General features: G+C 42.6%; 1 protein-coding gene across 2 annotated transcripts in view; it reads right to left on the bottom strand.

Annotated features, from left to right (window-relative positions):
- Nucleotides 1-11,236, bottom strand: part of PTPN2 (protein tyrosine phosphatase non-receptor type 2) — an 85,776-nt gene extending 74,540 nt beyond the window's left edge. For both annotated transcript variants that reach the window (XM_032399197.1, XM_032399196.1), the window contains exon 1: nt 11,059-11,236. In XM_032399197.1, the coding sequence (XP_032255088.1) occupies nt 11,059-11,127 (69 nt within the window). In that variant the 5' untranslated portion in view covers nt 11,128-11,236. The remainder of the gene's footprint in view (nt 1-11,058) is intronic.
- Nucleotides 11,237-12,328: the final 1,092 nt, after the last annotated feature.

The raw sequence follows: 12,328 nt of genomic DNA, 5'->3' as shown, positions 1-12,328 counted from the left end.
TCAGCCGGTTAAGTGTCTGCCTTCAGCTCAGGTCATGATCTCAGGGTCCTGGGACTGAGTCCCACATTGGGCTCTCTGCTCTGCAGGGAATCTGCTTCTCCCTCTCACTCTCCCTCTGTACTCTCCCTCTCTCTCTCTCTCAAATAAATAAATAAAATCTTAAAAAAAAAAAAAAAGTTAAAAAAGTCATCTTAGGAAAAAAAATTGGCAAAGGACTTGAATAGACATTTCTCCCAAGATACACAATTTTAGTCAATAAACACAGGAAAAAGATACTCAACATCCTTAGTCATTACAGAAATGCAAATCTAAACCACTTCATACCTACTACCATGACTATAATTTTAAAAATGGAAAATAACAAGTGTTTGTGAGGATATGAAGAAATTAGAATCCTCAAACACTGCTAGTGGGAACGTAAAATGTTGTAGGCACCACAGAAAACAGTTTAGCAGTTACTCAAAAAGCTAAACATAGAATTACCATATTATCCGGCAACTCCACTTCTAGGTCCAAATCCAAAAAAATTAAAAAACAAGGACTCCAATGGCTATCTGCACAGCAATGTTCACAGCAGAATTATTCACAGTAGTCAAAAGGTGGAAACGACCTAAGTGTCCATTAACAGATGAATGGAGAAACAAAATGTGGTATATACATACAAAAAAATATTAGCCATAAAAAGGAGTGAAGTTGATAACAGGCTATAATACACAGCTCAACCTTGACAACATTATGCTAAGTGTAATAAGCCAGACACAAAGGGACAAACACTGTATAATTCCACTGTATGAGAGATCCAGAATAGGCAAATTCACAGATAGGAAGTAGAGCAGAAGTTACCAGGGGGAGGGGGAAATAAGGAGTTATTGCTTAATGGGTACAGAGTTTCTATTTGGGGTGCTGAAAGGGTTTTGGAAACAGTGGTGATGGTTGCACAACATTATAAATGGAATCAATGACATTGAATTGTACACTTGAAAATGGCTAAAATGGAACATTTTGTTATATATATTTTACCACAAAAAAAGTGGATGCCTACCTCATTCCTTTTATCAGAATAAAGTCCTGGTTGAACAATTATTTAAACATAAAAAAAAAAAACACCACAAAAACACTGAAGAAAATTTTTTGTAATCATAGAACAGACAAAGTCTTTCTAGGCCATGGCACAAAAACCCAGAAAAGGCTGATAAATATGATTTCATAAAAATTTAAAATTTTCTACATGAAAAAACACCATAAACGAGGTCAAAAGGTAACTGACAGACTGAAAATACATTTGCAATACATGACAAAGGTTTAACTTCCTTAATGTGTAAAGAACTCCTATATATCAAAAAGAGAAATACAAATGGCTTTTTAAAAAAAGAGAAGCTGTTCAACTTCACTCATTACAACAAAATTGCAAATTGTAACTACAGTAAGACTATTTTTCACCTCTCAGATAAAGATCAGAAAGTTGGATAGTATAACTGGGTAGAGGTCAAAGAGTATAAGGAAATAAGCACTTTCTTATACCATTGATAGAAGTGTACATTGATACAACTTCTTTGGAAGGTTATTCATTGCAACACTATTTTTAATAGCCAAAGACTAGAAATAACCTACAGATCCATAGATGAATGGTTAAATAATGAATACTATTAAACTGTTAAAATGAACACAGCTAGGTGGAAGGATTTCCAATAAAAGATTAAGTGAAAAAAGCAAGGTGTAGAACAGTGTGCTAATACTTGTTTCATTGGGGTGCAATAGACAGAGGGAGGGAGAAAGGGAAGCAGGCAATGATTAAAATATAAATCAATGCAGAAGCAGTTCTCACCGGCATGAAGTAACTGCAGTTTTCTAAGGTGACCCCAGCACACCAGCCCTTGACTAGGAACAGAGTGGTACATACTCTGGGAGCCATACAACCTCTGTCTAACCCATCTAAAGAATTTCTGGAAGCACTATTAAGTACAGTTGGCCCTTGAACAAAATGGGTATTTTCTCTTCCTTATGATTTTAATAACATTTTATTTTCTCTAGCTTATTATAAAAATACAGTATATAATACACATAACATATAAAATATGTGTTAATTGACTATGTCTTCGGTACGGCTTCCAGTCAACAGTAGTCTATCAATAGCTAAGTTGTAGGGAGTCAAAAGTTACATGCAGATTTCTGACTGTGCAGGGGGTTAACGCTAACCCTGTATTGTTCAAGGGTCAACTAGAAACTGCAAGAGGGACTGACAGCTTTCAGAGTATAAAACTGTTCAAATACAGTGAAAGAATGAAATAATTCAATACGAGATTTTCTTCAAAGGAATGAAAGCAGTTTGAAACAAAGTTACAAATGAGCAGTGACATAAACCAAATTAAACTGACATAACAAAGAGCATATTAAATCAGACATACTGGTTGCAAAAGGAATAAGAGTACATTAAAACAAACATGAAAATACCACACTTGCCACAGATTAAAGTGTCTAATCTGAAATCAGTTTCTTGACCAGGACTTCTTTCCCAGAGGTCATCAACCCCAACAGTTTGAAATCACATACTAAATTTTAGAGGATTTTATGTATGCAGACATTCCTCTTGTTCATAGGTTTCATTTTAAAGGTGTTTAAAATGTTTAAGATCTTTAAAGATTTATTTATTTGTTTGTTTGAAAGAGAGGGAGAGAGAGGGGGGCAGGCAGAGGGAGAGGGAGAAACAGACTCCCTGTTGAGCAGGGAGCCCACCGTGTGGCTCGATCCCAGGACCCTGGGATCATGACCTGAGCCAAAGGCAAACGCTTAACTGACTGAGCCACCCAGGTGCCCCGATGTTTAAGATCTTTAAAAGCAAGGATTTCACTGTTAAGCCAAAACAACTGCCTGAACATTACTACTACTATACCATAAACAGAACATTAAATTAGAACTACATTAAATACATTTAAAATAGCACTACATTCATTTTTTTTTTTTTTTAAAGATTTTATTTATTTACTTGAGAGAGAGAATGAGATACAGAGAGCATGAGAGCGGGGAGGGTCAGAGGGAGAAGCAGACTCCCCGCTGAGCAGGGAGCCCGATGTGGGACTCGATCCCGGGACTCCGGGATCATGACCTGAGCCGAAGGCAGTCACTTAACCAACTGAGCCACCCAGGCGCCCAGCACTACATTCATTTTTAACAGCTATTTCAGACAATAGATAGGCAAGCTAGAACATCATTAATTAGTATTCTACTCAGAACAGTAGAGTCAGAATTTACATTCTTTAAAATTATCCTGCTGAGCCATATTTCTTCCTCAGTTATCAGCCGCTATGTTTTAAATTTTACATGCTACACTGACATAGTACACAGCTAAGCATGCTACCCAAAATAATGGAGAGTATAATAAAAGTTCTAATATGCCAGTTGGTTTAAACAAGCCCCAAGAGGGGCTCCTGGGTGGCTCAGCTGGTTGAGTGTCTAGCTCTTGACTTCAGCTCAGATCTTGATCTCAGGGCCGTGGGATCAAGCCCCACATCGGGCTCTGTGCTCAGCACGGAGTCTGCTTCTTTCCCTCTCCCTCTGCTCCTCCCCACGCATGCTATCTCATAAATAAATAAATAAACAAATAAATAAATCTTTTTTTAAAAATGAAAAAAAAAATAAACAAGCCCCAACAGCTTACCACCAAGAAACATCAACTTTAACAGAGCACTAAGTGATCAACAGGGAGACAGAATGACAGGAGAAGAGGAGACTGCAAGAGCTGTAACAGGTCTCCAACTGGGAATAGGGAATTATGTGCATAGTAGCAATCTGGGAGATTCCTTGAGTTCTTGGAGATTCTGGTTAAAATCAAGAAATTGAGGGGCGTCTGGGTGGCTCAGTTGGTTGAGCGTCTGAATCTTGATCAGTTCATGATCTCAGGGTTGTAGGGTTGTGAGATGGAGCCCCACACCAGGCTCCGTGCTGGCTGTGGAGCCTGCTTAAGATTCTCTCTCCTGCTACCCCTGCCCCTCCTCAAAAAAAAAAAAAAAAAAAAGAAATGGAAAAAGGCAAGCTAGAAAGGCAAGAGGACAAACGTGACTGTCTGGATTTCCACAACTGCAGGCAGGTATCAGTAACTACAGAACATACATCAGAGGCAAAACAGAGTTAGAATTTCTAGTTATATATTCTCTATTGGGGCACCATTCCCAAGGCTGCTTTCCCTTAAAGCGGTGGTCCTTACCTATTGAGGAGTCAGAGAGATCCATATGAGAACAAAAGCTATGGAATCACCTAGAAACAAAATACCCAAATACACTCACACATACACACAATTTAGCATACAGTTTCAGGGGGCTTGGAAGTCACTTTCCAGTCTAATCCATGGATCCCATATACTGTTTTAAAGGCCTCCAATCCCAAAATGACCCCACCTATTATAACACATTCCGTTCTCTCCTTGCTATGAAAAATTTAAATGATTCTCTCCGTGTCATTAATCTCAAGTAAATCTTAAGGAGAAAGCAATGTAAGTAGTCACGTTGGCAAACTGGGATAACACAGAAATGAGAATCATAAGGACTAAATTTGGGTCCCATCTGTGTCACTGTTGGATATGGTGGTAACCTTACGTAAGTCCCAACCTCATGTCGAACAGGCATCGCCTCAGCTGTGAATGAGGGGGCTGGAATAAACCAAGGTGCTGACGTGTTATTTATTTATTTTTAAGATTTTTATCTCTACACCCAATGTGGGGCTTGAACTCACAACCCTGAGATCAACAGTCACATGCTCCCCAAGCCAGCGAGGCACCCTAAGGTGCTGACATTTTAAAAGGGGAGCAGTATTGGGGTGCCTGGGTGGCTCAGTCATTAAGTGTCTGCCTTCGGCTCAGGTCATGATCCCAGGGTACTGGGATCGAGCCCCGCATTGGGTTCCCTGCTCAGCTGGAAGCCTGCTTCTCCCTCTCCCACTCCCCCTACTTGTGTTCCCTCTCTCACTGTGTCTCTCTCTGTCAAATAAATAAATAAAATCTTTAAAAAAAAAATAAAAATAAAAATTAAAAATAAAAAAAATAAAAGGGGAGCAGTATTCTTTTGTTTAGTGAATGTCTCAGAACTACAGGCAAATGGTGGGGAAACAAAGAAAAACAAAGCACCCCTCAAAGAGCTAGACACACAAGTAGACAGTTATAAAACGATGTGATTCATAGTCTAATAAAAGAATATAGAGGGTTCAGGAATCATATAACTTTGCCTAAGAAGACCAGAGGCTAGTCTTGAAGAGGTTTCCTAGGTAGATAAGGAAGGCACAGAACACATCCAACATATGTAAAGACTGTCCAAAGTGTGAGAAAGCAGGCCATTTTCAAGGAAATTCAAGGAGTCTGTATAGCAAGAGCACATGCAACCATGTGAAACCCCAAACCCTAAGATTAAACAATTGGAGGACAATGTGTAGTACACACTGCAAAGGAAGTTGTTTAGAGTAAGAAAGCTTTGGTTTATCCTATGGCTACCCTCTATAAATACTAGAAAAATAGACTTCTCTTGATACCCTACTTCTAAAACTTAGCTGACTCACAAATGGCTCTTATGCTGACAGTATTTGAACTACAAATTTCTAATAAAGAAAAATGACCAGTTAAGAGTTTCATGGTTCCTAAAATCTGATTAGTCAACCAATTCTTTCTGAGCCACCATTTACTAGAAACATTATTCCACGGGTTTTTTTGTGTTGTTTTTTTTTTGCCATTTCCCTATACAGTTTTACTCCCTTCCCTGAAAGCTCACAAAACTTCATTCTTTCTCTGCCCTTCTCATGCCCTAGCCTGATTCAGACAGCAATCAGCAGTGACTAAAGGCAAAAAAGCAATCATGAACATTTCTCAAAAAGCAGTTAACCTGAGACTACATTAATGTCATTAGTCAGTCAAACCAAATTAGAATTTTCCAGTAATCTCACTTCTGCCAGTTGTACCCTTTCAAGGCCAGTTCTTCCATCTGTGTGCTCTTGCTCCCATTAGCACCTGCTTTTCGAGGTTTCTGGCACCAACAGTAATCCCTTCTATTTCTTCAACTTCCAACCTCTCTCTTTAGGCTAATCCTCCCTCCCTCCCCCGTGAAAACATATCAAGTCACCCTTCTCTGGTAAGAAGTCATTATTCAACAAATATTTATCATGCACCCACTAAGTGCCTGACACTGCACAAGGCATTGGAACTGCCTGCATGAAGTTCTGATGAGACAGTGCAGAAGATTCATAGTCTGTTCTCCTCTGACCCCATAATTTATTCCCAAGAAACCTCCTATTATCAAAAGCTATGTTATAAAAGCAACTGTTCAAAACTGGATAAAACGGAGTAAGAGGCCAAAGAGTTTCAGACTCAAAATGATCAATTCATTTTTCCTTTCCTGCAAGAATTTCAGTAAGGTATAAAGGAAAAGTTCTCACACCACTAAGCAAGCCCAACTTTTAGTTATAACTAGTTTTTGCCCAAGAGCAAAGCCTTTCTTTTCCTAATCCAATTAGCACTGCCAAAAAAAAAAACAAAACACAAATATCACCCAATCTTGTGACAAAGCAGAGAGCCCACTTAAGCACTTTTCCCCTACTCAAGTAATAGTGGTTTAGCTTAATGCAAATTTGTGTTCCCTAAATAATCTACTGCGCATTACATCCAACACAATGCTATGAAAGGGGAAGTCGTGGAACACTGTGGAGTATGTAACAGGGGATCATATCCTGCAAGGGAGGGACAGGAAGGCCCCCCACTAAGGAAGTGAGACTTCTGGGAGGAGTAGGAGGTACTTAATGGGGAAAACAGTGGTAGAAGTTGTGCTAAGGCAGAGAGAGCTACAATTATGAAGGCCCTCAGGGAAGAATGGACACATACATTTCAAGGAACAGAACCAGTGGAAAGAGGGAAGAAAGGCATATGGGGAGGCAGACCATGTGTTCTTGTGAGCCACATAAGAATCTGAATTTTACATTATGATCAGTGACAAGACCACTGAAGGTTTTCAGTAAGTAGGGACATAACTGTGCTTCACTTTAGCTACCTTCCCCACTCCATCGGTCAAGTTGGCCTTCTTAAAAGAATGGTCTACACTTACCTGGTTGTACTTCTTCCCACCTTCTCTCCTCAATGCCCAGCATCTGACTTCTGTACTCCACTGAAACTGTTCTCTTTAAAGGTATCTGGGAGCACCTGGGTGGCTCAAGTGGGTTAGGCATCAGCTCTTGATTTCGGCTCAGGTCAAGATCTCAGGGTCGTGAGATCAAGCCTCACACTAGGCTTCACACTGGGCATGGAACCTGCTTAAGATTTTCTCTCTCTCTCTCCCCCTCTCCCTCTGCCCTCCTCCCTCCCTCCCTCTCTCTTTCTCCTCCTCTCTAAAAACAAACAAAAAAAACCCAAACCAAAAAACCACACACAAAACAAAAAAAACCCAAATAAATAAAAAATAAAGGTATCTGTTGATCATCCACTTCTTAAGTCAATGGGCCCTTTCAGTTTTGACTTTATTTGTCCCATCTACTGCATGTGGCCTCCAGACCATCAATTCCCTTCACACCCACAATCGATTTTCTCCCTACTTTCATGGTTGTTCCTCTCCAGTCTTTTTTGCAAGCTCCTTTCTTTACCTACGCCCTTAGTTGTTGGCCTTCATCATTTCCAAACCCTCCATATTTTCCCTAGATGATCTCATCCACATTTAGGACCTCAAACACTACCTATGCGCTCATGATTTCCAAAGTCCCTATTTACAGCTCAGACCTCCCCTGAAATCCGTATTTATATATTAAACTATTTCCATTTTGACGTCTTACAGGCATCTCAAACTGAACTGAACAGTTTCAAAACCAAACACATCTTATCCCCTTACCACTTCAAATCTGTATCTCCCCTTCATTCCTCCTGCCACTGCCTTAGTTCAGGTCGACACTTCTCTTCAGGTTTATTCCAACAGACTACTTCCCTGTACTACCTGCCTACGGAGAGCCCCATCAATCACACTAGAACGATCTTACTAAAAAGTAAATATAGTAAAGGGATGCCTGGGTGGCTCAGTTGGTTAAGCATCTGCCTTTGGCTCAGGTCATGATACCAGGGTCCTGGTATTGAGTCCCACATTGGGCTCCTTGCTCAGCAGGGAGCCTGCTTCTCCCTCTGCCTGACACTCCCCCTGCTTGTGCACTCGCTCACTCTAACAAAAAATAAGTAAAACCTTTAAATAATAATAATAAAATTAAATTAAAAATTTTGGGGGGCACCTGGGTGGCTTAGTCATTAAGTGTCTGCCTTCGGCTCATGTCATGATCCCAGGGTCCTGGGATCGAGCCCCACATCGGGCTCTCTGCTCAGCGGGAAGCCTGCTTCTCCCTCTCCCACTCCCCCTGCTTGTGTTCCCTCTCTCACTGTCTCTCTCTGTCAAATACATATATAAAATCTTAAAAAAATAATAATAAATAAATAAATTTTAAAAAGTAAATATAGTATGACCATGGTACTTCCAGGCTTAAAATTCCTCAATGAGTCCTATCAACTAGCTCAATTTCATAGTCTGATCTACAGCCACCTAATAGGCTCTGTCTTACTCTCCAGCCTTATCCCTCCAGCACCTCAACTTCATTCCATACTCCTCATGAGGCTAATCTGTTGGGAGTCCTCTTGGTGTTCTATGCTCTGTGCCTCTGCACATACTCCTTTCTTCTCTGGAACACTAATTCTTTCCCCCTCCCTTATTCTCTTCATCAAGCCAACCTGTCATTTAAGACTTAGGTAAGGCCACACCTCGTGCACCACCAGAACTCCCAGGTGCACCCCTTTGGGTGATTAGACAACACCCTGTGCTTAAAATAGCTTGTGCATTTCTTACTTTCATGTTTTCATCTTCTTACCCATTTACTACTCCCATCAGGCTGGATCCTCAGGAGCTGGGACTCTAACACTGATACATAATAGATGTGTTAGGAGTGAATGAATGAAAATAGGGAATTGGGATGAGGCCATCAAAAGAACAAGTCCTAGAATTGTGAGCTCCTCAAGAGAAGAAACTTTGCTGCATTCTGTGCGGAATCTCAAAGGCCCAGAGTAGGGACTGGCACACCACTGGTGCTCAGTACATATGTGTAGTATGGCTGAATGTATATCCTAGAGTCCAAGGAAAACCTTTTCCTAGACTTGCTTTCCATTACTAACCTTCTTGGTTTGTGACCCACTTCTATTATAACACCAGTATGTTTTGCATGATTTCTACTGACCAAACTAATGCTCTTCTTTTTCCATTACAAAAAAAATAATAAGAGCATTGACTAACCCACTAAGGATTCCTTGGCACGAGTCCATGGAAGGGTTTCCTGAATTCCTTGAAATTGAATGTGAAATTTTCAGTGGATATAATAAAGTGCATTTTTCTAGCGACAGGGATTACAGTTTTCATTAAAATTTCAAAGATATTAATGCTATCCCCACCCCCCAAAAATCAAACTGCTTAACCAAAATGTTAAGCTGAATTAAGTTGTAGCATTCACCTTTCTCTTCTCCAATCTGTATTTTGATATATCACTAGCAACCTGGAGACAGTAGCTTCTGTTTAAACAAATGTACCTGCAGAAGACACAGCTCGCTGGCAGGCTCTCACATAAAGATCCCTACTAGAATTTGCATTTGAAATTCTCTACAATTAGGAAAGCCATTAGCAGCGTTCTTAAAAGTTAGTACTCTATTCTAACATACTCTACTCATGTGAATCAGGGTATTTATTATACTTCCTGATAATGTGTTCAAGAAAAAAATGTTACATTCTGATCATGACAAAGAAACAATTTTTATTGTCTTTTAATTAAATGAATTTAAATGGGGAGAAACCCAGAATCATCCAGATTTACAGGAAAACTTTTTTTTTCTTTTTCTGTATAGTGAACCGAACAGCAGAAGCAACATTTAACTCACCACTCAATTTAATCTTGGGAATAATATGCTAATAATTAAGCAGTACAGTACAGGCAACTAAATCATCTTCAAAGAAATAAATTTCTATATGAATTAAGAGTTCTCTAGTTGATGTGAAGAAACTAGTCACAAAATAATTCAACTACACGATTCCATTCATATGAGTTCAATAAAAGGCAAGACTATTGTATGGCAGTAAGACATCAAAACAGCGGTGGTCTATGCGATGGAAGAAGGGGCATGACGGCACCTTCGGGGTAATGGAAAGGTTCGTTATTTTGACCTGGTTGGTGCTTACACAGGTGTTTACATTTAGAAAACTCGCTTAACTCCATACATAAAATCTGTGTATTTTACTGTATGTCAAGTATTCCTCAGTAAAGATTCAAAAGAGAACATCCTTATTCTTTCTTTCAACTAACACAACCAAAGCCAGATATTCTCGCTCCTGGAAGCTGTTTGTGGAGGACGACCCACGCGCTGAGACACTGGGCGCTCTGAAAACATTAAGATTACGGATTCGCCGGGAGCTTCCGCCGTCACTACGGTGTAGGCACTGCCATTTCGAGAGGCCCTGGAGCCACCCGTAACACCAAGGCCAGAGCGGGCTGCGCCGTAGTAAACGGGAGCCGCGGCCGGCCTCCGCTCAGCCAGCCACAGAACACCTGGCCAGCGAAAAAGGTATCCGCGGACAGTCAGCCACCAGGGCGTGCGAACTCCCGCCAGGCTGCAGCCGGCTCCCGCCGCTCGCCCGCGCCCCCCCGAGGCCTCACCGCCCTTCTCTCGGCGCCCCCGAGACCTCTCGGACCGCCCGCGGGTATCCCCGGTACCCCCCAACCCGGGTCCCCCCACGCGCGGCGGAGTATGTCCTCGCCCGCCACCAGGCGCCGCTGTGGAGCCGCCTTCCAGAACTAACTCTGCGCTTGCGCTCACGAGGAGCAACCCCCACCCCATCCCCACCCGCCCAAAGTCTTTTTTTCAGAAGGAACCAGAGACTCGGTCGGCGCAGGCGCGCCCCTGACGCGGCCCGCGCGCCGCCACTTCCGCCCCGAGCAGAAGGCGGGGGAGGCGGGAGGGAGCCGGCGGGCGCGAGCCCGGGTCCTCGGTGAGGACTGTGGCTACTGCGCGAGCCCGCGACTCACCAAGTACAGTTCATGCCAGCGATTCTGAGCATCCAACTCCTCAAACTCCCGCTCGACGGTGGCAGACATGGCGGCGGGAGCGAGCTGGCGCGAGCGGAGCCTGCGCCGGCGGAGAGGCTCAGGCCCCGCACGATCCGGGGAGATCGCTGGCGCTGCGGCGCATGCGCGCTCCGCGCCCTGCCCCGCCCCCACGCCGGGCCCGGCCGGCCGCGGGGAAAGTACCTGGAGCGTCGGACGTCAGCGCGCCGACTCGCGCCGCCGGGAGTCGGACTGCGGCGGGGCGGGGCGCTTGGAGGAGGCGTGTCCAGAGGGCGCCCAGGTGGAGAGAGGGCGGGGCCAAGGGGACCACCCAGAGGCCGCTGTCTGAGGTGGTTGGGCGCTAGGTGGCCCCTGGCACGGGGGAGGAGATACAGTACCGCGAGTTTCCCAGGAATGGAGCGGACCAAGAAATTCCCTTGGGAAGACCTTACTTCTTGCTGTCCCTTTTCTCTTTTTCTCTTTAGTCTTAATTTTTTTTAATGCAGTATTTTCGTTTTATTTTAAACGTCATCTAAGTCAGTTTAGAGACCTGTGTCCAATTTTGGAAACAAATTTCTCAGCTCCCTCAGAGAGTATAAACCAGCCCTGATGCCAGCTCTTGTATGCCTGAGGGTTTTGTGCCAAATAAGCCACTATAGCAAAAGGAGAGGCAACCTCTTCTGGAGTTATGGAGAATACATGTTGTTAAGTAAATGTCACCAACTTAAAAATCAATGTTACCTATAAAAAAAAAATCTTTACAGCACAAACATGCTGGTTATGGAAATCATATCTCTTCAGATTAAGATAATTCATTGTTGGTAAACCATATGCTTATACTATCTTGTCACATCATCTTAAGAAATGTGAAGGGTTAGAAAAATTTTAGCGGTGCTACCCAGTATTGACATTTAAATTTTATTTTTCTTTTTAAAGATTTATTTTTTTTTTCCAAAGATCTTATTTATTCATTTGAGAGACAGCATGAGCAGGGGGAGCGGCTGAGGGAGAAACAGACTCCCTGCTGAGCAGGGAGCGCAATGTGGGCTTGATCCCAGGACTCTGGTATCATGACCTGAGCTGAAGGCAGAGGCTTAACCGACTGAGCCACCGAGTCACCCCTATTTATTATTTTTGAGGCGGGGGCAGAGGGAGAGAGACAAAATCTCCAGCAGACTCCCTGCTGAGCACAGAGCCCAACTTGGGGCTTGATCCCAAGACCCTGAGATCATGACCTGAGCCAAAATCAAGA

The sequence above is a fragment of the Phoca vitulina genome, unplaced genomic scaffold, assembly GCF_004348235.1.
Source record: "Phoca vitulina isolate PV1807 unplaced genomic scaffold, GSC_HSeal_1.0 scaffold139, whole genome shotgun sequence".
Taxonomy (NCBI): Eukaryota; Metazoa; Chordata; class Mammalia; order Carnivora; family Phocidae; genus Phoca; species Phoca vitulina.
Note: the sequence above shows the minus strand (reverse complement) of the source record. Positions and strands in the feature narration are given on the sequence as shown.